Genomic DNA, 26976 nt, shown 5'->3' on the forward strand with positions numbered 1-26976 from the left:
ATTTTCCATGCATGTCATTGTACACTGCACACACTGTTTTTCAGATTACTCCATATCTTGTAGTCTTTACAGGCGAAATGAGGATATATTTGCTTCTGCAATTTGGGAATGTTATTTGGAAATCCAGTGAGAAATAAAGCAGGAAAGTAATTCATTTGAGAAGGAATGAAGAATGAAAATGCCCCCAAATGAAAATGTATATACATACAAAATCTGTACATATCACTGGATCCTTATCTTCCTACATTTATATGTTTTCTCAGATTCTACAGTGTGTGGTAGGCCAAATCAGTCGAAATGATCCCACTAATCCCTATTTGGCAGGACTTAATAATGTCCCTCCATAAATACACAATGTTCTGTCAGGGTAGTGAACATAGCAAATACAAATTTGACAGAACATCACCTTGTTTGGTAGCACAGTTCCTAAAAGCTTATGTGAGCAAAGATTGGAAAAAATTGAATTGTGGACAAGAACAAAGGTCAAATGATTTTTCCAGGTTATTTCATCCATTTCTTTGATTTAAAGTTTGTGGCTCTCTTGAGTCGCCCACGGCAACACAAGAGTCAGTGGAAGATGCAAGTGCACATAGTTCAATGTGTTAAATGAATTCAGATGTGTTTCCATTTGCTGTTTCAGTCCAGTTCTCTCAGGAAGATCTCTCGCAGATGTTAATCTTTGCATTGCGCGTTTCATCTCATCTCATCTCACGTTAAAAGAAAGTTTTTAATAAGGCTGTCTGCAATTATGAGGCTGACAAACTCATCAACATTACTTTTGTGATTTATTAATTAAAGCCCTAGCTCTTGAAGGAGTCACTGTGTTTGGGTTGAATCACACAGATTAAAAATGTGGACATAAAGCCAAAACTATCCAGATACATTAGATGTAACCATGATCAACCATGTTTTTGGTTACTAGGGTGAGCCAATTCTTTCAATGTGCTATTAGCTGTAAATAGAGCAGGATGACGTCACAGTGTTCCTGGTGTATGTAATATGATTTGTTATGGTATTCAAATTGATGTTAATATTCTGGGTGAGAAAATGGATTAGGGTTAGGGTACCGTTAGGTAACTGTTCTGATAACAGTATTAATAGAAAGGGAACATAAATAATGTTAAGATAAAATCAAATTACAATCCATTAGTTATCACACTACATTGTTATCACAATTAAACTGAATATAAGAGGATATGTTTAAACTTTAACCTGTGATGAAATGTGGATTACCCAAATATAAGTAAATGGTTTCATTTAAATCTGTAGTTGATCAGTTACCGCTGCTCTCTGTTCATTTGAGTGTGAACGCTCTGGAGATTGATGTAAGTCTGCTTTCAGGCATTGAAAAATGTTGGCACTGATATTATTGGACTTTCAGCAGAAGAGAAATGGGAACACAAATGTGCACACGTGTTCCTGGGTGTGTTTAGTTAATTCATGACAGGACGGAACAACAGCAGCAGAACAATTGAATAAAATTCAATATAAAATTCCACTGGGCAACACTCAGTCCTCAATTAAATGTGCCATCTGATCTGCAGCAATGTGGAGATGAGATGGTAAAAGGTACCAAGACACAGTAATGTCACTCAAGCTGCATAACAGAGAAAAACAAGATGTAGGTTATCTGTTCGCTATTAGCAGCTTACATCACATGGTTACATTAACATGATGAAGTGATGCACTGACTTTGAGCAAGACAATGTTCTTCCTTGTGTCCAAACCATAACTAAGCAGTGGTCAGGAGATAGACATGACAAGATGACAGTAAACACTGTAAGTAATTGTTTGTAACTGAGAGGAGAAACTGTTGTGAGGAAGTAAGCAGAAGGATTGAAAAATTAATGAAAGTCAATAGATTTCCCGCATTCATAATTGTGTAAGGTGTGTGCTTTAACCTTTAAGTCAAGCAAACCAAAACAGGTTCGAGGAGCACAGATGAAATACGATAAATTCAGTGCACACCAAGACATGTTGTGGTTGAGCACTTCATAGCTTGTAAAGATTGTTGTATTGCAGCTGACAAAAATGCATCAAACTGCCCTATCTTCAAAGCACAATAGAAAAATGTTGTAATCACGTAGATGTCACATAACAACCAGAATGCTCTGAAATGTAATGTCAAATCTTGTAGCTGCGCTTGTTTTTAAAAATACCTCTAGAAAGGCCAAAAATAACCGTTTCAAAATACAATGAAAGTAAAAATATATATATATATATATGTGAGTTGTGAAATGAGTTTTTCACAGGTTGTTGTTGTGTGTTTCCAACAACTCACACAAGATAGTAACAAAATAGATAGTATAGAGTCAAGAAGACTCACAAGCTTCTCATCGCTAAAGTAAATTCAACAGAAAGTATTTGATAAAGGGGAATCCCAGTCTTTCAAAGTGATTCTTTCTGTTGTTTTCATGTACTTGACACTCAAATCTTCTTTTTATCAGACCCTAAACAGAGTAAACCCGTGCTTTATTTGTGTCTTCTAAAATCTTAGGTTTTGTGTTACGGCTACCAGGGATTTGTCAGCTTTGCAATTTGTCAGGATATGCAATTGCAACAATTATTTTTCTGTTCTCAAACCATCGTTTGATTGCAGCAGAATGAGTCTACTTTTAGGACAAAATTAACAATAAGTAGAAATTTTGCCTGTGACTGTTTTTGTCAATTCCATGACAAATACCATTTGAAATGTTTGACTTTACCACATAAATGTGAACTGACAGGGACACAGACAGGGAGAGCTGTGATAAAAAAAAAAAACAGTGGTTTCTGAGACTGTGCCATTTTCAGTGTTTGAACTCAGTCCAATTTTTCCAAATAAAATGTAGAGAGCACCAAAATTCATAACAAACCATGACAAATTTGTTTTAATCATCAGCTATTTGATTAGCACGTATTGCAGAGTCTAGTTGTTAACATGCAGCAGTCACAGTGCACCAAATACAGATACGGAGAATATTTCCTGCATGTTAATTCAAAAACAAATAAATGAGGCAGGTTTTTGCAAATCAAGTCTAATGTTATTTCTAATGTTATTTAACTCACTTTACGTGTTTCTGTTTCATTGTCTTGCAATGAGACGTGAGTGCAAGCCTAAAAATGAATACTTTCAAAGTGGCCTACAACCAGCCTTTGTTCATATAACCAATGTTGACACCAAGATACACTTGCTTAGGACCAGACCATTGTTATTTTCATGGGATTAGTACAATATTAGGGGGTACTAATGCTTGAGTAGTAGTATGTTTTGGGATGCACACACACTTCGTTTGCTCTTACTGATTCAGCTCCACCCAGGTCAGTCCCTCGCAGGAATTTAAATTATTTGGCTTCACTAAATGACAAAGTTGGCAGCAAGTGTAAACCTCAACTTCAAGCTTAAAATGGATCCTCAAACACGTATACTGACATCACAAATGCTGCATCAACATTTTCCTATAGGTTAACAGCTATCTAACAAACTACATTTTTATACAGTGGATGGTAAACCTATCTAATCACCATCACCACCGTCATGCTCACTCCCATTCCACAGTCACATGGTGTGTTTCAGCGGATGCACCTCATTGGAAATGGCTTTCCAATTTGACACATTTGTTGAAAATGCCACCACTGACTTTTTTTCAGTCTCCCCTAAAAACAAATTCAAGATATAAACTCATGTAATAACAATTTATTTCTGGATTGTTCTGAGCTCAAACTTTGAAATCAGGGTGTAGCTTGTATGGGCAAGCTATTTTATTTGGACACTGGTGTCACTTTTTAGGGGGCAAAAATATTTAAGTTATTCAAAAAATGATCTTAAAAAATGAAGAATAGATGGAACATTCGCAGAACTGTTAAAAAGTCTGAAGCTTTGGCATGGGAGGCGACTAAATTGACAATCTTGCACTGCAAATGCTTAAAAAAGAGAAATTATCTATTTTCTCTGGTGTGAAAACAAAAGCTACAAAGCAACACAGCTTGAGGCCCAGAGTACTGTGGTTTGTGTCGAATTATAATTGAATTTCACACACAATTTTTCCAGGATTTTGGTGGTGACTAGTTCCAAATAAAAGAACACAAACTAAAAAAAAAGAAATAGATATTGTGTGCAGCCAAAATCTTCATCCTTCAAAACTAGCAACCTTTAAAAAAACCTGACATCAATCAGACTTTTAAAAAATGTATTCTACAGACTGATAACACATCACAAACAAGAATACAAATGCCACAACAACAAGAACAACAGAAAATCCTTTAGGGCCAAACACAAAATCCTCTACAAAGAAGTTTATCTCTGCTAGCTGCTCTAGGTCAGGTTCATGAAAAACGTGTGATGACTCTTGATCCCTTGGATCACTTTGTTCTTCCAGCAATCAAATAAGGATTTACAGTAGAAAAAATAGATACGATTGGAGTCATCCCATGAAAAAAAAAGTCCTTGAAAAGGTTTTTCAGAGACCCTCATTACCCATAAAGCTAAGCTTTTTCCTCTCCTTTTACAGAGCACTTTTGTAATATCCTCTGGTGGTTTTTTTGCTGTTGCCATGTGTCAAAATCAAGTTGTTAATGTTTAAATAAAAGTTACAACTTGGCGGGTTGGAGTTGGTTTAAAAAACTGTGCACACAGGAGCCACTTAAATGTTCTTTAGATTTAAAGTAACGATGTCATCAGTCTTTTTCCACTTTGATTTTCATACCATGTCAGCCCCGAATTGGTAGACCAAAATTTAGTTTTTCACTCATTTGGTGCTGGTTAGTCCATTTCAAGATGACAAATCAGCTGGTGGAGGTGTTCACTCCAGCTGAAAATGGTGCTGAAGATGGATTTTTTCTGTGTACTGAAGCCATTTTCTAATTGGAGCAGGTGTTGATGTTCTTGCCGTCAGCAGCATCCTCCACCAGTGCTAAGTGATAATCAGTGGAGAGAGTGAAATGGGACACGCAGCCCACCAGGCCTCCAATGTACTGTCTGTTTGTGTGAAGAGCTATCTCTTTCATGCCACCTTCAGGGGGAGAGTATACAGAAAGCAGGCATTAAAATTGGTCTTTGATTTACTACACGTAAACAGTGCTGTGTTGAGTTATGAGGTGTAAGCTCCACCTACCAACATATAAGGGTCCATTGATATTGAGTTGTCTCATCTTTCCAGGTGACCTGCCTGTTTTTGCTCCATAGTCGTCCACTGTCAGCTTCCCTGACAGGCCATCCCTGAGGAGACAAGGAATAATAGTAAACTAGTCATAGTGTTCTGGCTGGCCTTGGTTTCTCCATTTTTCTGAATGTCCTGCACACAAAATGATTGCAGGAGACTAAATCATCTCTCTTTAAAGCTCCACCAACAATTTTTTTTATATTAATACGGGATAAAATGACTATGTGTGTATGGATCACTGATAGGGATGTAACCACAGGCAGTTATCACCCGGCTCTGCAGTTTCTCTTACCTATAAGGAGCGTTTTAGTGTCTATTTAGTGTCTCAACTTTACTGTTCTGATTAAGTCTCACCGCTCTCACAGCTGTAAATAAATGCCAGTTTGGCTCATTTGCTGGATGTGTAAAAAGGTGACTGTTTGCTAACATGTTTGCCACATCAGCTGTAGCTTGTTCTGCTGCCCCCAAGTGGACAGAGGAATAGATAGATAGATAGATAGATAGATAGATAGATAGATAGATAGATAGATAGATAGATAGATAGATAGATAGATATTGTTTATCGATCCCTCAGTAGGGAAAGTTTGCTGTTACAGTAGCTCAAAGGGACAGACAAAAGCACACGGTTAAAGAAATAGAAAATTAAATAAACATAATATATACAGAGGAAAAACCTATATACACAAAGAAACATTATGTACACAATAATTACAAACAGGGTGAGATGGAATGAGATGTGAATTATTGCACAGTTATATAATAATAATAGTAATAAAGTGCATAGGTGGTGGTTCTACTTGTGGTTGGTGCAGCAGGCTATAATGCAGCATTATACAGTCTGACTGCAGTGGGAATGAAGGACCTGCGGAAGCGCTCCTTCTTACACTTAGGGTGTATCAGTCTTTCACTGAAGGAGCTGCTTAAGGCCCCTACAGTCTGATGCAGAGGGTGGGAGGTGTTGTCCATGATGGAGGACAGTTTGGTCCTCCATCATGGACCAGGTCCTCCTCTCTCCCACCACCTCTATGGAGTCCAGGGGGCAGCCACAGACTGAGCTGGCTCTCTTTATCAGTCAATCAGGAATCAATCGGAGCAGCTTTAATGTCTGAGTAAAACATGTTTTTTTTAATAAAGAGATTAATAAAGAGCTTACCTCACAGCTTTGACTCTGTGCCACTTTCCATCGCTAAAGGTCCCGTTAATAGCAATGTTAGCCACACCACTGCCCAGGTTATAGCTAGAACAGTATGGAAGGACATACAAGGAGTTTAGCTGGTTACAAAGGGTGTAGTGGGTTCACATTTGTATGGTCCTGCCTAGATAAATCCAGCTTCTTTTCCAGGTCATAATCCTTCCTTAGTCTTCAGGTCTGCCTCCACTGAGAGCTCAGCTTTCCCTCTCCACCATCTTCATCCTCCTCTTACACTAAACTTTCTTCTCTTGCTCCAATCTGCCCTTTTCTCCCATGCCCCTATTTTGTCAAAAAGGCAGGGAAGGGCAACCATGCAGCAAGTAAGACTTGTACTTTGAAGAAGAAAAGTTAGAAATGTTTCTTTAGATCCCAGCTATTCACTGTAAGAATTAAAAGATAAGCTTACATGTTTTCACAGTTTTCATACTGTCACTTGTGTTTTGAACAAACACGTGAACAAATACCTGAAGATTAGTGCACCATCCTGAAGCCCCATTGACAGGAAGTCACTGTTGGGTCTCATTGGACTGTCTCCTCGCCATAGCAGCAGGCCATCCTTGGCTGTACTCTTAAAACGCATGAAAAGGCTGGTTCTGGACCCAGACACCCTGAAAAAAAGATACATTTCAAAGACCAAACGTGTATTGCAAGAGTGATCGAGGCTTTCAATAGTAACAAACACCATCAAAATCTGCAGCAATGTGAAGACACCAAAAACCTTTACGTGGTCCCATTTCACACTCGATTCACCACCAACCTTTTCAGGATATCACTGTTGTCATATGTCAGGTAACTTCGCCCAATGAACTGTGGGATCTCAATGGCTTCAGTCACAGCTGGGCAAAGAAAACATTGTATTTACTTCATATCATCACAAGGTGGCAGCATCAGCATGTATCCACTGACTAAAACCAGAAGACTTTAACTGAGTGTGAGGAGGAACGTATGAGGGGAAGGAAGTGCAAGTGCATGTAACTGTAGATATTAATATCCACTTTTTGAATTCATAAAAGAAAACTTACTGTTCAAACAATAATTCCCACATTCTGTTCAGTGAAAGCATTGAAAACAGAGAAGGCACAAATAGGCTTAAGGGATTAGGTTGTCCAATATATCATTTAATATGATATTACATTATAACAGAAAAAACACAATTAATCCCAGAGAAGATAAAAGGTTAAAACCATATATAACACACAAACAAAACACACTGCTACCATTTATTTCTTTATATACTATTGGGTAGTTTAACCAACAGCAATGCATCATGGTCTACAAGATCATCCTTTGTAGCGTCGCTGTCCTGTGAGAACCAAGTATCTCTAAAAAGTAAGTGAGTAAATGTTGCCTACTTAGTTACATTCGACCTTATGCCTTGTGCTCTGTGATCACACAGGACCAAACTGTGAAATGGCAGTTCTTCTCCTAAACTTAGTCATGTTGTTTAATGCTCATTTGCTGTTCTGCTGCAGGCTCCCATTAACCTTTGCGATGTGCAAACCAAACTCTGAATTTGCATCCATGTACTAGTCACAGTATGTATAGTGTGGTTACGCTCTAAGGAACAGGCATCACAAAAAGACTAAAACATAAGCCAGTTCTGTAAAGAGATAGAAATACACACAGTGTGCAACTGACCTTTCTGGCAGTGCCTCCCGTCATACCCTAGGGGGCAGTCACATTCATAATTATCCCACTTTGGCCTGCAGGACCCTCCGTTCGCACAGGGACTTTCCACACATGGGTGTGCAGAATTGGCTACATTAACTCCACCAGCAGAGCCAGTTGTTATCGGGATGGTGCGGTCATTGAGTATTAGCTGGGGAGGTGAAAGGAAAGAAACAATCAGAAACGAGGAGGAAGAGGAAGCATGAGAAGGTATAAAAATTCACCAAGACACTTGACATATCATGTGAAGATGATATATGAATCATGTTTTTTGACCTACATTGATGCAACAGAATTAGGCTTTGTGACTTAAAAATAAACTTTGTGATATTGTGATGTACGTGAAATGAGTTAATGACAAGTGATTCTCATTAAACACTGTCGGAATAATTGCAACAGCAAATAAAACTGACTTCATATTGAATATGAAGTGTCAGGTACTTTGTGTGGATACTGCAATACCTTCTGAATAACTCCAGTGAAAGGCTTTACTACACCCGCTGTCATCTTGGTTTTACCATATTCTGGTACTCCACCGATATAAAGTGGTGAACTGCAGTTGATCTGAGTGAATGCTCCCTTGAGTAAACAAAAAAGAAACATATTAGTAATTTATGTCCACTATTCATAAATGAATCTAGTTTTGTCACAGAAATAAATATCTTCATCAAGATTACCATCATATGTTTTTCCTTATCAAATACTTATCTAAGGTCAAATTTGTCTTTGTTAACAGAGAGAATTTAATCATGATGAAATTTGGCAGAATCATCTTTTTTGATTTTATAGTAAACATTTGTATTTTGTCTTTATTTGACATTGCAATCAACACTAAAAACTTTACTTTGTGTTCTATGTGCTAAGATGATGATAAACGAGCAAGACAATGTTGAGCATATGAGTTCAGCATGAGTTTAAGAGGACATCTTCGTAACTAATGTGTATTAAAGCACATTTCAGAGGTAAATACTCATGTTGCTATTACATTCTGCAGGCTGTGAGTCAGACGTTACCTCTTCAGCCTGCAGAACGTACGGCAACACTTTAGATTACTGCAGTCTAAAGTGTTACCCATAATAGTGTGCTCCCCTATCTTAAAAAAATAACATAATGCAGCTTTAAACAACACAGAAATAATACCTCAGCGATCCCTTCCATTGGCCTCTGGCTGTCCACCTGAAGGATACCACTCTTCGCTGTGCGAGACACTCTCAGCTCATGCCATGTGTCCAGAGTGATCTGCTCTTCACTCCTGCAGCACAGATCATCACATAAAATATAGGCAATCTAATTAGAAAATATAATAGCGATGAGAAAGTGAAGGAAACCGAGAATAATATGAGAGTGCATCTGTTTAGTACCTTATTGTAGCTCCTCCAGAGCCACAGTCAAATCTGAACTCTACATATCTGTCCACCAGATTGATAGCCAAGAAGTCTCCGCTGCCTGCGTCATCGCTGTACAGCAGCGTCCCGTCGGGCAACGACGGCTGAAACGTCAGCTCAAACTCCATAAAGGACAGATAACTCTGAGAGGACAGAGGCCACGGGATGACAGCATATGAAAACACTGTCTCATTGAAGAGGGGTGAGGACAGTGTAAAACCTGAAGAGTTGGAGAGAAGACATGATGAGAAAAGAGCACGAGGGAAGACAGAAAAAGGATTTAAGAAGAGGAGCAGGCATAAAGATTAAAAGTGAAGAGGATCAAAAATAAGGCAAAGAACAGAGAACAAGAGAAAACAGAGAGAAAGAACATGGGGAGGAACAGGAAGTAGAAGGTTATATTGTGTTAAAGCTGCTCTAACATGTAATCAATCCCTCTGCCTCTATATAAGAATTAATAATCCTCATCTCAGCCAATTTTCCTTCATGTTGCACTCAGCTGGTCAGTAATTACCTTAAAAACTTTGTGTAATAATCTATAAGAGCCATCAAGTAAGAAGAAACCTCAGAGAGATTTGCCTCGCTACCTTCACAATGGTCCCTTTTAAACAAGACAAGCATTTGAGTAGGTGTGAGAGAAAAGAAAACAGATTTGACTCACTCTCTTCACAAAGTGTTCCCCTGAAGCCAAGTGGGCACAGGCAGATGTATCCATCAGCACGGTTTGCAAAGCAGACTCCGCCATTGGCACAGCTGACCAGGTCACATACACTGTCGCTGCATTCACCTGATACACAGTCACAAGGAGATATTAGGTGATTAAAGTGGATTCAGCATATATATGTCTATACAGATAACTGGTAAATATGGATACATCTTGTAACTCAACAAAATAAAAATAATAAGAATGTGTGTGGATCTGTCATTTCACACACCACAGAGAAAGTCTATGTAAGCCATGAAAAGTCCATAGACAGACAAATGTAAAGACATGTAATGGCTGTAACGTAAACCTTCATTAAATCTTTTTCTGTTAGGGAGGGGTTGCATACTGCAGCATAACAGAAACTGTACATTAAGAAATCTAAAAGCTTTGGCTATTTCATATGGCTTTGAAACCAATTTGTACTTTCTCATGCAACTAATAGCTTTAGGCTCTCACTGCATTTAGAAAATCATGTTCTGCAATATGTTTGTTTTGGATTGCAACTGTCAGGTCAATTAACCCAAAGATGAGCATCATGGTTCATCTCACTAGAGAGCTATAACTCTAAAACTGCTATTAAACTACTTGTTTGAGCATCGAAACCTGAGAGGAGAACCATTTTATTATGGGTATTTGTATACCACCGGCAGCAGCCAGAGAGAAACAACACAGTGCTTCCTCACCTATGTCAGCTCCACTCAGAGCTCTGCCCAGAGGCCAGGGTCTGATGTCTGTGGCCTTGTTGTTGATGGTCAGACTCTGAATGCAGCCAACAAACCCACGATTTGCGCCTGTCGCCCTGACCAGCCAATAAGCATTTGGGGATCCACCGACATACAGCGGGGAGCGGAAAGTGATCTTAGTGTACTGGCCCTGAAAGAGTGAAAAGTACACAGAGTGCTGGATCCGTTATCACTGTAAAAACACTCCTCAGTACTTGGACACTGAGGCTCTTTCACAACCTGAGTGCACTAAAAAAGGAATATTGTCAGCTACCTCTCATACCATGGTATTAAAATAAACATATAGAGGAAAAGATAAAAAATTAAATCATTTTTTTGTGCATTTGCATTCTGTTTGAAATGAGTCTCAACCACAATATCAAAGTGTATGTTTATAATGCAAAATTTAAAAGTGTGCATGTGTACTATACTATACAATATACATGTATGCATAGGTCCTAATTGTTGAGAGCCTGTCTCTTATCATTCATATGTGTTATTGTTACCTGTGAGCGAGCAGATATGGGGGTGTCGTTGTCCATACGCAGCCAGCCGCTCATGCCATCTCTGAAGATGGTGACTGCGTGCCACTGACCAAGAACAATACGACTCTCGCTGACTATTTGAGCTGCTCCTGTGCCACAGTTAAACCTGACAGACGACAGATCAAATGAAATAAAATGCAACTTTAACCACCTCATCAACAGTATCACATATCTATTCTCCATGTGCTTGTTCTAACATCGCACTGGCTTATATTGAGTGAATTATTTAAGACACCCTTTTCATGTCCGTACCATTAAATCAAATGGGCATACAATAGTATGTAGCAGTGTGAAACTAAGACGTCCGATCAAATTTGCTCACTGAGTTTTGAGTATTTCGAAACAAAATGAAATACAGCAGCCATGACTGGTATGGTCACATCCCACTAAATCTTTCTACCAAAGGTTAGCAGCTTTCCTCTTTCATGCTCTTGAAAGATTGTTCGAAAGAACAGTGTGTGACAGCTTAAGTCATTTTAAAGTTTTGCATGCTGCTTTTATCGAGCATCCAAACCTTTGACCATCTAAACCCATAAGTGAGTCATTGTTTTCTTCACCTGTAGTGCAGCTTTCCTCGCACCAGAGCCAAAGAAGTGAAATCTCCTCTGCCATGTTCGTTCTCTCCACAGTATAGCAACAAGCCGTCCTCAGAGTCTGCCTGCACCACAGAGAAACAGTGTCAAAGCTCCTTTCGCGCAAAGAGAAAAACAAAACAAACAAAAAAACCCGACATGCTGCTTTACCTTGAACTCCAGAGTTATCTGAAAGGTCTGGTAAGAGTTCTTCAAGGGTTCAAAGGTCATGTGAGAGTGGCCACGGAACCTGGGAAAGGTCACGGATACCACTGAAGGAGAACAAAGGATAAAATAATTGTGTGTGAATGCAGCAGTCGAGAGGTGCTGAACACTTGAAATGCTGAAGCTTGTATCCAGCTACAATTCTCTCACCCTCAGAGCAAGTGTCCCCTCTTCGTCCAAGGTTACAGTGGCAGCGTGAGCCTCCGCTGTCATAATCACTGAGGCAGAAGCTGTCGGGAGGGCACACGGTATCGTCGCAGGATAGTTCATACACACGAGGTACCTCCCCTTTCCAGGGGGACATGGTTGGGGTGGTGGTGATGGGCAAAGTGATGCTAAGGTGGATCAGAAGAGGGAGGCAGATTACAAAGTTTAATGTTTAGCTAATAACTATTCTTTTGCTTTCAAATGCAGTTTTTTAATGTATTTGTCACATTCTCAGTTCTGTCCTTGGATTAATCTATCGGTGATTGTTTTTTAGGGACTGTTACGACCCAAAAGATGTTTAGGGGATGAGGGGGGGTAACAATAACGAAAAAGAACCCCAGAAGAATAGTGGCACACCCCCGCTTCATATACACTCCTGCTAATCAACGGATAATATGGGACATCTGTTGCACCTCTAGTGCAAAGGAGGAACCTGCGGGGAGAGAGAGTGAACCAAGGCACCAGCACACACACACACACACACACACACGTGGGGCACGTAACAGGGACAGAATTCATTCTGATCTTACAGAAAAAAGCAAAAATGTTCTCTAAAATGAAATAGAGCAGCAATTAGGACTTCATGTAGTTGTAACAGTAAATGACATGCTGTACATCACAACCAGAGCGACAGCTTAAATTATTATGACATTTCACTGTTCCAGACTCCATCTTTATGAAATAATTAAGTGGAAGGATGTGAAAAAAGAAGACTGTAGGTGGCTTTTAGGAGAGAGCAGAAAGCCAGGAGAGTCAACAATCTAACAATCAAAGAGTAAGAGGAACTGCAGTAAGAATAGTAATTTTGTTGCGATTTAAAGAAAAAACCTTCTTGAGGTCCCTGTGTTTTTCTCTTCATGTGGAAAATGTTCAAGTTTTTCCCCTCTTGTCTTTACAGGAGAGGTCATTACCTCCTCCAGTTGCTGATAATCAGCAGTGACATCTTATCAATCTAAAGCTGATTCCCTCAGTGAAACAGCTATCAAAGTAAATAAATGTTTATAAGGCACATCTCACCTGGTAGTGCTGAGTGGGGCAGTAGTCTTGGTGTCAGTAGTGCTACTGGACTCTGAGGTGGTTGAGAAAACCAGATCTGTGAAGTCTGGGAAGATGGACGGGGTTGTGGATGAAGCAGGAGGGGCAGTAGCGTTGGGAGGAGCGATTGTGTTCATACGGTAAACAACGTTCTGACCAGGCGATGGACCAGAGCGTGAGCGGAGCTGGGACTTCCTGTTGTCCTGTTTGATACCTGGGAATGGCTTCAACTGGGAGGAGGAAGAGCAGAGGAAAATAATGATAGAGAAATAAAAAGGATGATGCGGTGTACGTCACAATAATTGTTCAGCTGTTAAAAATGATTTAAAGGATAAATAGACCTAAAATGTAAAAGTATTCCTGTCCAGCTCTGGCATGTAAAACCCACCTCTTCAATAAATACATCATAATCAGAGTCATCAATGTCGAAGCCATCCTCATCTTTGATCCTTGAGTCTGTGGTGTAACGGCCGTAATCACCACTGCCACCATCTGACGGACCTGTTCGCGATGTCGGTAAAGATACAGGATGTTTAGTACATGTGTTTAAAGGTTTAATTCTTTCACAACAGGCGTTTAAAATATACATGATGATTGCAGTGAAATGGTCGAAGGGATAAACAAAGGTGGTCGAATGATGAAACAAATATGCTGCAAAGTCCAAATATACTCTGTGACGTAAGTTAAGGTCAAAAAAGCATATGGAAATATTATTAATAGTGACATTTCTCCTGTCTTTTAACATCTATTCTACAGGCAGTATCATACAGCAGAATTATGCAGGAAGTCTTATCACTAAGCTTAGATTTTTGAAGTAGCTATTGTTGCTTTTGTGATTGATATGCTATGGTTTGAATGTGGAGGAAGATGATGTGGATCGAGATGAAAGTGGCTGTCCATCTGCAGTACACTGACAATGGTAGTGTTTTCATTGCTGTGCTAAAATCCTTCAAATTTACTGGATCTACTAGATTTTACGTTGAGGTTACTAATTACTGCTTGAAAAACAGCTGCAAATGCAGCATCATAATTACATTTTACAGCAAAATTAAAGCAAAATGGCAACAACAATGAAAATGGCCCCAACAACAAACAACAATGGAGTCCAATTCACATGGAAGTTGCACAGATGGAGAGATGGGAGGGTGATGGCTGGCTCCTCTTCGTGCCTCTACTGTGTGGTTATGACTGGTTTTGATGAATGTTCATAGGCTGGGAAGTGTGATAGCATGTCACCCATGATGCACTGATTGATGACTGATGACATGTCTACCTGTTAGCCTGTAGCCAGGCTGCTGCACCACGTACTGAAACGTGTCTCCTCGATACAGAACGGCAGCTCATGATGTACAAAGACAATGTCAGACAGTGAATACCGTGAGGAACTCTTTGGTTAGCTGCAAAAATATTATGTATTTCCCTAATCTCCTTAATCAATTAGTTTTCCTTTATAAATATAATTGACTGGTTTTGATACTTTAAAGACAAATTATTTCATTATCTTCCTCATTCAAGCATACTGCTCCTAAGGCCTTGCATAAATGTGTCTTATATTTGGTACATATCTGTTGGACAATAGAATATAATGTGTCAATCATCATATCAAAAATTCCCTTCTATAAAATAAAATACAAAAATACCACACTGTGCGTGTTCAGTGGGACACGTAACCTCCACGTACCTTTGGAAAGCCTAATCCTAGTTTACATAACAACATCCCCTCCCTCTTGTCTCCACGCTCTTCCACCTCCCCACCAACAGTATCGAATACTAGAATTTCACCCTACTGTTGGGCAAATGAGGAAATTCAAATATATTTTACAACTTAAACAGATGGAAAACTGTTAAAGGAATCAAACATCTCATAGTAACTTGACTGTTAAGCCAGCATGGATGTCAAGATTTAAAGAGCTAATTAGCACAGCCTAATGACATTAAATCCTGCATACTGAGTTCTGGCATACAAGGGGAGGGGGGGGGGGTGCCCAAAAAAGCCCTCAGCAAATTAATCTTCTGTTGTGTAACAATTCCCCTCAATCCATACCACTGTGTTTCCAACCGCTATAAGTACACACACACACACACACACACACAGAACTACCAGAGAGAGAGCAACAAGAAAAGTATGTCAGTCAGTCAAGCCCACCCCCGCTGTTCATTCAAGCAGAGGTGTATTGTGTGCATGCATGCGTGTGTGTGTGTGTGTGTGTGAGTGTATGTGTATCCATCAGGGGTCTGGATGGGCGGAGAAGGGGTCTGGCATCCCATCCTTAATCCTGTCTGATGAGACTCGGACGTAACCCGCTTTTATCCCCTGCTAAGAAACCACGCTTCTCTATCTCTTCGCTTCTGTCCGTCTGTCTCTCTGTGTCTGTCCAACTGTTTTATCTTGTCTCATGTAGCTTTCATTGACATTATTCTTACCCACTTCTTTCTGACATTATCTCTGTCCCTGTCAGTCTTTCTTGCTCCGTCTCTCTGTCTCTGAACAGTCCAGCAGGACTTAGGGCACTTAATACAATCAGAGCAGTTTACAGCAGTCTAACATCTAACATAGCATGTGAAGCAGAAGCCGCTTGTCTACATGGCTTTCTAGAGTCATCTGTGTGGCCTGCAGGTCACAGAAACAAGTCTGGATAATGTGATTGTATCTACATGACTGTTTGATTTTAATAGTCATTTATAATCATACTCCTAAAGCCTGATATGCACTCTCACTCAGACACATACAAGGATAACATAATGCCCACAAATCTGTAGGTAAATTATTCCAATGTCATGGTCCTTGATCCATTACAACATTGCCATTGCTGCATGTATGTGTATGTCTGGTACACACCTGTGTGAATGTGTGCGTGCCTGTGTGTTTTAATATCAATCAGCCCTGACTGCACCCCTCCCCCATTAGCAGCTGACTACATCAAAAATAATAAAGTAAATGACTGTTGCTCCATATCAGCATCTATCACAGCACACTGACACACTGCCACGTGTTGTCCTACATTCAAGCAAATGCAGAGAGAGGAAACTGTCAGAGTACACTATCGCTGTGCCAAAACCTGAAATAAAATAAGATATTCTATTCATCTTGGAAGTTAACACGTTTTTTACATGATGATTTGAGAAGGTTTTGTAAGCCTCAGGAAAACCAATAAACAGAAAAAATATAGTGGAAATGTTTTTAAAAAAATGGAAGAAGTACATTAAAAAATGGCAAGATTTGAGATGTGATGACACTTTTTTAGCAACAAAATATGCTTTATCTTCAAACCAAAACACATCAGCTTGATATTTGCATTTAGACAGACATGCAGAACAGAATAAAGCTCTAAATGTCATCTTTGCATGGTGGTGCTCTCTGTAATCATGCCTCTACTCTGACTGATAGAACTTGCAAGACACTTTGAAAACTGTTTCTAAAACTTATCATTGCTTCACACCACTGGGAGAAAGATGTGACTGTCTCCACAATAACGCTGGGAATTATACAGTGCGGTTGAACATGGCAGAAGTTTTATTGTGAGGATAACGTTGGTGATGCAAAAAATAAGCAGAGTCTGTTTATTTTTGTGTGGGTGCATTGTCGAAACGAAACTGACACCAACTTTGTTTTGAAATGTGGTTGAAAACCAGACAAACCAGGGGGAACGAGGGAGACTGAGCTGTCTTGGTTGTGGCATCACAGCACATTGACCCAGAGATCAACGTTCGGCCTTACCGAGAGTGCGCACAGGGTTGTTGATGTGGCTGGGTGGGCTAGCTCCATGCACATTGACCGCCCGAACAACAAACTGATACTCTGTTTCCGGTAATAAACCCTTCAAAACCATGGAGTTAGTCTCAATGGGCTCACGAATATATGTCCACTCCGTGTCCATTTCTGGCCTGGGAACAACAAGACACACAAAAGCTCTTATTTAGGTTTTGTTTTCTGATATTTCATTTATTTACAATATGTTTCCACATTTTGCAAAACATGTGTGTTCTTCTTTCTTTTTATAAAAACCAATGACAAAATTCTCAAAGTAGTTGTTTTGAGGATGATTATATGTTTGAGTGCGGGATGTTTCAAAATTCAGATGTGAACTTTCACTTGATTGTGTTCCTCCTGCTGTTGTATGTCCCTGAAAATGTCTGTAAATGATTGCAATTACGACAGAGTAGAGTTCTGAATAGCTCAAGGTCACAAAAATGCAGAATACCTTTTCAAACAAAATAAAGCAAGCAATCGATTAAGATGTGTCCTTTTTTTAATTGCGTTATTGTTTTTAAGGACCTGAAAGTCTTGAAGCATTATTTTCTGCATTAATGAGGAGGTTGGTTTGAAAACAAAAGTACAGCATAAAATGAAATGATGATCTCCAGCTTCCTTTTGGATCTATCATATCTGTGTGCTGATTCCGGGCATCTGTCTGAGCTATCCGTTGAATCGGGTAATCTTGACCACTATTGTGTCTCGCCTCACCAAGGCCTCTTTTCATGTAAGTGGAGAAAGATTCACCTCTGAGATGGACCTTTTGTGTGGAAAATGCCCCTGCATTCAAAAGCAGACATTGACTCATGTCTACTCTGTTATAGTAAGACGTTTCCTGTGCCCCTGTCTCTGTCTCTCTCTTTGTCTCTCTAGAATCACTATGTATAAGGGTATTCATTCAGCACCATGATGGGCAACACCATTGTGTTTTTTAAGGCTTCTTTCATTTTACATTTTTCCAGCTTTACAACTCACAATTATAATGGGGCATTTTCTAATTGTATCTGCTCTTTTTGTGTCTGGCAAATCATCAGAGAACTCTGGGCAAATTATTTCTGACTCCAACCTCCTTGACATTTTCGCCTCAGGACTTGTCTAGACATGCAAGGTCCTTCATATGTGTGTACGTGTGTGTGTGTGTGTGTGTCAGCGTCTGTGCATATACTATTGCGTGTGAGGTTGGACACTACCAGGCAAACAATGAAATTCATTCTTTCTCGTGTCCCAAGTGACCTTCATGTCAAAACCCAAATGGTTATATCAAGCAGACCAGCAAGGCCTCCCAAAATCCACTGTTAAAGAGAGAGCTGCACATTCTGTATTATAGTAGTATGACGATGAGTAGATGCAGAGGTTTTGTTGAGGGAACTGAATGTGCAGTTATATGCACCAATATATATATATATATATATATATATATATATATATATATATATTATGCCATGTATTTCCCTTGAATGTCCATTAAAACAGCCTCAATGGTTGAAAAGTGTAATTCATATTCTACGTCTGCTTGTCCCAGTTCCATTCATCACGCTTTTACATAACAGAATTAGCTCAACATAAAGAGTGGATGCAAGGAAAAACAGCTATCTGAGCACTCCATAGGTTCAAAAACGGGCCCAACAGGCCCCCTAAAGCTCACAGATTAACAAGTTGTGATTTGTTCATATCCAAACTGAAACACAGAAGCAACATGTGTTGGTGTTATGTCTCTGTTGGCTATCTGGCAACTTCACAGTGACAATAAAACCCATCAAAGATGAAGTTTTTGTACATTGTTTCTACGTTTCAGTTTGTGCACAGATTAAACAAATATAGATATAAAATATGAAGGATTATATTGTGAGTTTTAGGGGTGTGTTTCCCCCTGCGTCCAGTCTTTAGGCTAAGCTAAGCTAATCAGCTGCTGGCATTTACCATACAGACATGGGAGTGGCATTTATCTTCTCATCTATCTCTCAACAATAAGAGTTTATGTGCATTTCCCAAAATCTCAAACTTTTAATTTAAGATACCATTATTTCATTGTATCTGAAAGCAAGCATTTGTATTGATGACACACTGGAGCAGCGTTCTGGTGAAAAACTCCTTGTCCAAAGATAGGTGGCTTATCAGAAGAAGCCGATAAAAGCAACCAGCCTTTTTCCTTTCCTCACACGGCCAGTGATGGAACATGGGTTTTCACTTAAGCTTGATCTTTCCCTCCATGATGTGGCCACTTCAGGCTGCTCTCCACCTAATAAGTGTCCATGGGCTGGTTCGATGGTGTTTGTATGTGTGTGACTAATTGTGTGTATGCAAATGTATATACCTATGAGTGTGTGTGTGTGTGTGTGTGTATTGTCAGCGACATCGTCCTGCTGCCGTCTCAAAAAGTTAGTTTAATAAAGGTAAAGCTGATGAATCATTTATGACTGACCTGATGTAAGCCACCAGGAAGTGAAGGACAGGTGCACTTCCCTCACTCTCTCCTTGCTGCCATGACAACGCCAGCTCTGTGTCTGATACAGCCAAGACAACGGGCTGAGTAGGGGGTGATGGGGGCATACACATTTCTAATGGCACAGAAAGAAATTGGATTGAGTGAAAGGTATTAACACTAGTGTAGAAATAATAGCTATAAAATTGATTCCTACTTCTCACGTATTCTTACCATGTGATGTAGTGCCGATGTCTCGGGGCATGCTGGGTCTACCTTCCCCTGCCCAACCATAAGCTCCAACACTGACTCTGTACTTAGTGTTCACCTTTAGGTTACCAATGTCCACATCCTAGAACATATGGGTGGGTGGGCATAAGAGATATCGATATGGAAAGATAAGTCAGAGCACATCAGCAAGGATGGTTAGGAGGAGGAAAGAAGGTGAAAAAAGATGGGAGGTAAGCCTGTAAGAGGAAAAATGGTGGAAGAGGAGAGGAAAAAGACTAAAGTACTGATATGGGATTCTTTTAGAATCCAAGCACAAAATAGTCCAGTGCAGCTATAAATGTCAGCTGTGATATGAAAGCAATGACAGGGTCTAATTCAGTAAGAAAAAAAAAAGGCTTGAGGATACTCACAAAGCTTGCTTGCCCATCAAATTGCCCCTTTGAGAAAATAACAGCAGAGGTATCCGTTAATACTCAAGTGTATCACAGCAAGGACATCGCCATAACTTTAATTGCAGAAAAACACTCTAACAGTCAACATACTGTCAGTTAAGTAGTTTTATGTTTTCATAGAAAGTGACAAAATACTGCCTAAAATCTTGCAAGGTAAAACTAAAACTACAAGCTCCAGTTAGTCTTTATGTTTCTTATTGTCATCTCATCCCATGAACAGATCAAAAGCAACAGTCCCCCCGAGCCCACTTGGTCAAGACGGATGTGGGTAACAATGGTTTTATTTTTAAAAGAGAATATATCCTGTCAGTATTAAGGCTGCATGTGGGTTCATCTTTAGATAAAATACAATGCCCATGTTCACCATAACGAAGCAACATGTCACTCAGAGCAACTGTGTTTTTAATAGTTTGGGACGACGAAGGAGCTTCACGGCAGAGAGGAATAAAATGAATCAGGCTTTGGCTACACAGATAGCACTTGTTAGTAGGATTAGTTCACTGCTGATTTTGGTCTTTTAATTGGATTTGTTGCCAGTAACAAAAATGCTAAATATTGCAAGTCTTATCTTCTAATGGTTTGTTTTTATTTATTATTTAGGGTAATGCTGCTTTTGAAGCGTGTGTTTCTGTGAACTGATAAAGCAGCACTGCAGAGATTTTGTTGAATACCAACAGATGAGATTTCCTTCGTTGTCAAAATCGGAAGTTAGAGGCAGGTCGAAGTTGGATGGTGATTACGATGGAGATGGTGGCATCTGTCTAAGCATGTACACCACTGGTTTGAAAATGACAGCCATAAAGCAGCACAGTTAAAAATCGGTGTACTCACAGTGGTCAGCATGTCCAAGCTGAGAGGCACCTCCATGAAAGACGCTGCGCCCACTGGACGGCCATTCTTCAACTCTGTATAGAAGACCTGAAAGTCATACACACACAGTCAAAGGGGAAGACATAAAGAAACACATATTTCTATGGTAAAGGGTCAGAAATCAAATGTTTGGATGGCATTCATAGATGTCATGTTTGTGGGATTAAAGCACCATTTTTTAACCTTTCAGCTCTTACATACTAAAGACATGGCAGTGACAATGTAAACATGACACGATGAGGAGGAAATACAATGAGGAAACATGATTATTTATGAACAAAGTGACTGGCCAAATCTACGCGCATGTTTATCTGTGAGTTGTGGGGAGGCTAGGTAGCTGACTAATCCTCTTAGTGCAGACATATGGTCAAAAGCAGAGCGCACACAGTCATTCTGATCCACACTTTGTTAATAGTTGACTCAAAACAAACACAAAAGAGGAAAGAAAGATGGAAGGAAAGAAGTAGGGAGGGAAGGAAGGAACAATGGACACTTAAAAGTTATGTCAGAATAAAAGAAAGGAAAGACCCAGTTCAATTCAGCATTCAGTCCACTTTATTCAACAACAATACACAATACCCAGAGTACAAACCTAAAATTGCATATCACTATATTTGTGTCCATTGTCTATCAAGAAATGAAAATCCCGTTTAAGTCCTCGAGGCACAGCTTACCTAGAGCAAAACCTCTATTGACAAAACACTAAATAATTTGTGACCACATCTTTCACAGTGATATTGCGCCTGAAAAAGCATACATTTACCAGCGGTTCCATCAAAACACCAGAGAGTCCCAACTATCACTCTCGCCCTCAAGGCCATCCTGCTGGACAGTGAATTTGACAGGCACTTTAAAAGCAGAAAAAAAGGTGGCTTGCAGAAAGAAATGGGCATCCTTTCATAAAAAGAGAGGACATTTGATTTACAACACATTTGAAAGGTTGTTTTGTAGGTTTGTCTGGTTGAAAACCTTTCAATGCATTTTTAAAAGGAGGCTCTAAAACGATACACGTAGAGGTGTGTTTTTTAGCTTGCTGTTTCTAAAGCTAAACATTTTCTTTTTCTCTTAGTTTTGAACTGTTTTGCTGGGTCCATTTGGTTAGGTGTTGCCTCAGATGGTACCTTGCAAGAAAGCCATCACATAAAAATGACTGCTGACAAACCCTCCAACCAAGGATGAGTGGATTGCAATTGACAGTGATATAAGCTGTATGGAACATCTATCCTTCAGTCAAGTGCTAATAATATGGAAAATATAAAAACATATATTGAGAAAGACCATGTTTCTAACCTCTGAAATCATCATCTGCCATGAACCTTTGTTTCACTGACATGAGTGTACTATTGATGGTGAATGTTTTTTAACGCTCATCACACATTTAGCAGTCACACTGAAATGAAAGCAACACATACAGTAATGGTCTGTGCTATTGTTTAATGTAAAATCAAAGTTTGTGACTACCTTGTATCCAGTGATGGTGCTGACATGTCGCCGGGGCATCTTCCATCGTACGCTAAAGGCAGTACAGTTGACTGTCTCCAGCTGGATGTCTAATGGAGGACTCAGACGATCTGGTTGATACAAACACACAGACAAACAATTAATGAGGGAAACAAAGGATATCCAAACAGAAAAGTGCAAGTGTCACTGTGATTAGGCAGCAATAAACAAGACACAATTGGTGTTATGAGATTCTTTTGCATCTCAAACAGCAATTCTGTTTTCAGCAACAACAACAAAAAACCTGAAATAAACACTATTTGGAGACTGACAAAGCAACTCCCCTAGGGTTCTAGTGGACCCCAAAACTGAGCCAAAATGAAAGTGGATATCAGACTTAGGTTCCCCAAGAACTCAACTCCAAATTAATGCATGTTGCACTGTATGTGGTGTATGTTTAACAAGTCAATGTTGTGTTTGCAGCTTGTTTCCGATACCCCTCCATAGTGCTTCGATACTGAGCAAGAAATGTGCCAAGAAATGTGCCGTGATTTCATTTGTGTTCATGTGTTCTGAAGTTTCAAGACAGTAAAAACGATTTTCACTTTTTTTGTGGTTTACTGCACTTTTTGGCAATTTATTTCATTAGTAAAGGCATGAATCTATACATATTATTAAAATCTAGGATGTAAGGGTTGTATTGATTTATAGTAAATTAAAATACTCCAAAAAATGGGTACATACTACAGTATGTAAAAAAAATGCTCAGGCGGATTTATGGTAGGTCAGAAAGGGTTAATGGAGGTTTAATAAGGATAGAATACAGTAACCTCATTTTAGTTCTTGCAATAGGTAAAGAAGTTGCACTCTGCAAAAAACTGCCTGCGTATTATATATAAACCTTTCGTCAATAGTTCCATGAGATTTGAACAAAGGTGAGTCTGTTGCAATATTGCTCAAAATAGCCAATAATAATCTGAGCAGCACCTACACCGTATTTCACCGTAGGCTGTTTGAAGGGTGTAAAAAGGACCGTTTAAAATGGCACAACCTGTAGCTCTGTGAGCTGTCTTATACTATCAATTGACTCCAAATGTCCTTATTTTCATGGTCTGTGTTAGTTAGTGCTTGATGCTTCTATGACACTTCAAGAGATTGTGATTGCACCTCCATTGTCCAACAGCGGCCTGAATACACTTCAGAGGTCTCTTAAGGAAGAAAGACGGAGAATAATCAGCAGAGGTATAGATCATAAACACCCACGATGACCCGCTGTATATGCATTACCTGGCTTTAAACATGAGTAGACAAGGACCCTTATAGCCCCAAAGCCATGCACTTAATGTCATTACATTTACAGAAAAGTAGAGGGTTGTTACGTACAGACAATGAAAAAGCTGCTTAAAATTATCTGCATGTGATTTATGAATTGATTCTTCTATGGCCTTGAAAAAAAGATGCATTGTCTCTTATTGTGAGTGCACAGTTGCCAAACCTGCCTGTGAGAGTGGCAGTTGGACAGAATTTCCTGGCACAGACTGACACAAGAATCAAACGAAAAGTTCATACAGCAAAGCAAAGCTTTGTAAATTGAAATCTCATGTAGCTACAGCACTGCTCTCTTCCACTTTCCCTTTTCTCTCCTCTTATCTCTTGTGCCTGCCCTCTTCTACTTACTATGCTGACCTCTGTCCTGTCCTAATGAATCCTCTCCTGTCTGCATCTCCCCAGCTTTCTCAAAAGTCTTCTCCATTCTCTTCCATCCGAACAGGTAATTCAATATGTCAGCTGAAATCCCCAATCATCCATATCTCCCCAGGGCGGGACCCAGCGACCCAGGGTGAGCTGATCTCACACAATTAGAGCAGATAGAGAGGGGGGCATCTAAAATCATCATCTTTATGTCCATCAATATACAGCAGCCTATAGTGGCAGCATACAATATAAATAGGAATCCTGAAAATCTTGACATAAACCACTGAAACTGGTGGAATATTTTTGACAAGTAAGACTAAATTCAGACTAAATTCTTTTTCTGTTGCAATAAGTAACATGGCCGCCATGTAGAATGACACTAATATAATCTCCCAGAAGCTAATACGGTCTAGTTTGAATGCAAACTGCCCCATTGTTTATCAGTTTCAAACATAAATACAGAGCATTTTGGCATTGAGCTTTTTTTATATCGAGATTTCGATGTTCCACATGCTTTTTTACCACTCTGGCCTGACATCAAAAAGGTGCTGCTATAATACTTGTTCTCTTTCGTCGAGTGATTGTTCAATCTATGAATCAGATATCTTCTGCCAGAGCAAACCACCTGCTCTATCGCTCTGATTCTATGTCTCCACTTTGGGAGTAGAAGTACTGTTCTCTCCAGGTCTGAGTCATCCAAAAGTGAATGACCACCAAGGCACATGCTGCTGTGCTGCTCTTCAGTATGGCTAAGGGAATAATAATGCAAACTCAATCTGAAGGGAAAGACTGAAATGTCATCTAATGAAAAAACTGTCCCAACAAACTCATGCCTTGTCTCATACTGATTGTTTTTGTGTCTGTCGGTATGATAGTGTTTATACTGAACAAGATAATAGAGGGGGTTATTTAAAACATATTATAGTAAGAGTGAATGATACTATAAATAATTCAATAGCCTATTCTGGATTCTGGGATAAAGCTGTCAAAAAAAAGTAAGACCACCTTGGGGAGAGCCGTCACTCAATCTTAACTCTTTCCTACTACTACCAGCTTTGTTATTCAGAGGATGATGTGATTCATGTGGACATCGAGACCCTGTTGACATTCTCCCCTCCCCAAGAATGAGGCCTGAAAGACCTCAAAAAAAAAAAAAAAACAAGCACAAATGTCACTGGCAGTCATAAAGACAGAACAACAGCCGTCCTCTGTGTGGCAGTCCCAACTGTGGCAAGTTTTCTGGGCTGACAGACAGATGTAATAGTCTGCTTTGGCCCGTGGGCCCAAAAGAGTGAGGGAGGGAGAGACTGACAGTGTGAGAAAAAGGAAGTGAAGGAAAGAGAGAAAGAGGAGGAAAAGGGAGGAAACTGGGACGGAAAAAGTGTTCAGGGTGACAGGAAATCAAAGAAAGATAGAGACGGGGAAAGAGAGGGAGCAGACAGAATCAGCATCCAGGGATTTTCTGCCCACAGGAGCACATTGGTTAGAGTTAGCTGATGAGTGTGCTGTGGGTCTAAAACTGACTCTGTCTTTTCTTTCTTTCTTTCTTGGATAAATATTTACCTACTCTGTAAAATGTATACACTACATGCACTGTTTTTTGCAGGGTTTTGAAAAAGAAAATACCAAAGTCATGTCTGAGCCCTTTCCCTCCCAGTCAAATACAGAGTTAAAATCACTGTGGACAATTTGTGACCTATTTGTGATTAAAATACAGTTTGTGCTGCTGCTCAGTGACTAAAAGCACCTTACAGAAAGAGGGGGGCGGCTTTTTTAATGGTTTGAGTAACATGTTGCTTTTGTATCAACCTTGAACTTCAAGACTTCAAGGAAAATTGTCACTTAGATTATTGTGATCTGTTTTTAAAAAAATATGTTTCCAGTAACTCATGACAAAGTTTCAAAGCAGGCTTTATGATGCAGGTGTAATCAAGCAATTGGAAATATGAGCACACACAAATGCTGCCCTCATCCACAATGTCTCATCGTAAAGTGTTATCATTATTATTGTTACTACTACTATTGCACCTTGTTAAATGTGGTATAAAGGTCTGCGGGGGAACTTACCAGATCTCCGGGCATTTGATCTTCTTGCACAAAAGCAAACGCTGGCTGTGCATATTGCAAAGAGAAGTAAGTATAAAAGACTCCTTTCTTTACATGTAGATTCCATGTCTTCTTCTGGTCGAAAGTTTTAAACAGTCAGATGTTCATTTTATCACACATCCGTACGCGCCTGTAACTGTAAATGTAACTAATCCCCTTTTTAATAAAAGTCTTCTCTGATAAAAGTCGGTATTTTTTATCCAAATGTTGGCGCAAACGCCATCCAAAGACAGGCAGAAACTGCCCCGAGAGGAAAGGGCAGCAACGGTTTGACACTGATAAGATTACAGTCTGCAAAAGATCAGTGGGTTGGACATATTAACGGACGGACAGACAGCCACTGTGCCCCAGCAGACGCGCCGGCAGACGATGGAGAGGCTCGTCCCAAAAATCCGCGCGTAATGCGCAACGACTAAAACAACTGAATGGTGGCCACGATCATTTTTACGCGTGAATCTCGCTTTCGTGCCACGCTCTGGTCCGCGTCTCAGACAGCAGATGAGATGGACAGCGAAGTGCAGGAACGTGGGGCCATTTAGAGCTAAGAGGATAATAAGCCTCTAATCCGCACAATGGACACAGATGGAGAGCGTGTCTTGACGCAGAAG

General features: G+C 39.8%; 1 protein-coding gene across 1 annotated transcript; it reads right to left on the bottom strand.

Annotated features, from left to right (window-relative positions):
• Positions 1-4839: 4839 nt before the first annotated feature.
• Positions 4840-26435, bottom strand: LOC139204227 (pikachurin). The gene is made up of 25 exons (XM_070834208.1): positions 26330-26435; positions 22589-22698; positions 21089-21175; positions 20216-20242; positions 19809-19926; positions 19575-19710; positions 17117-17283; positions 13787-13899; positions 13381-13628; positions 12307-12491; positions 12103-12203; positions 11917-12017; positions 11321-11465; positions 10776-10965; positions 10048-10173; positions 9363-9606; positions 9142-9253; positions 8464-8580; positions 7972-8152; positions 7356-7379; positions 7091-7169; positions 6798-6941; positions 6295-6378; positions 5094-5197; positions 4840-4991 (listed from the first exon to the last, which is right to left on the bottom strand). Exons 1-25 carry the CDS (start codon positions 26433-26435, stop codon positions 4840-4842), a joined length of 3201 nt encoding a protein of 1066 aa, XP_070690309.1.
• Positions 26436-26976: the final 541 nt, after the last annotated feature.

Source organism: Pempheris klunzingeri, chromosome 7, assembly GCF_042242105.1.
Source record: "Pempheris klunzingeri isolate RE-2024b chromosome 7, fPemKlu1.hap1, whole genome shotgun sequence".
NCBI lineage: Eukaryota > Metazoa > Chordata > Actinopteri > Acropomatiformes > Pempheridae > Pempheris > Pempheris klunzingeri.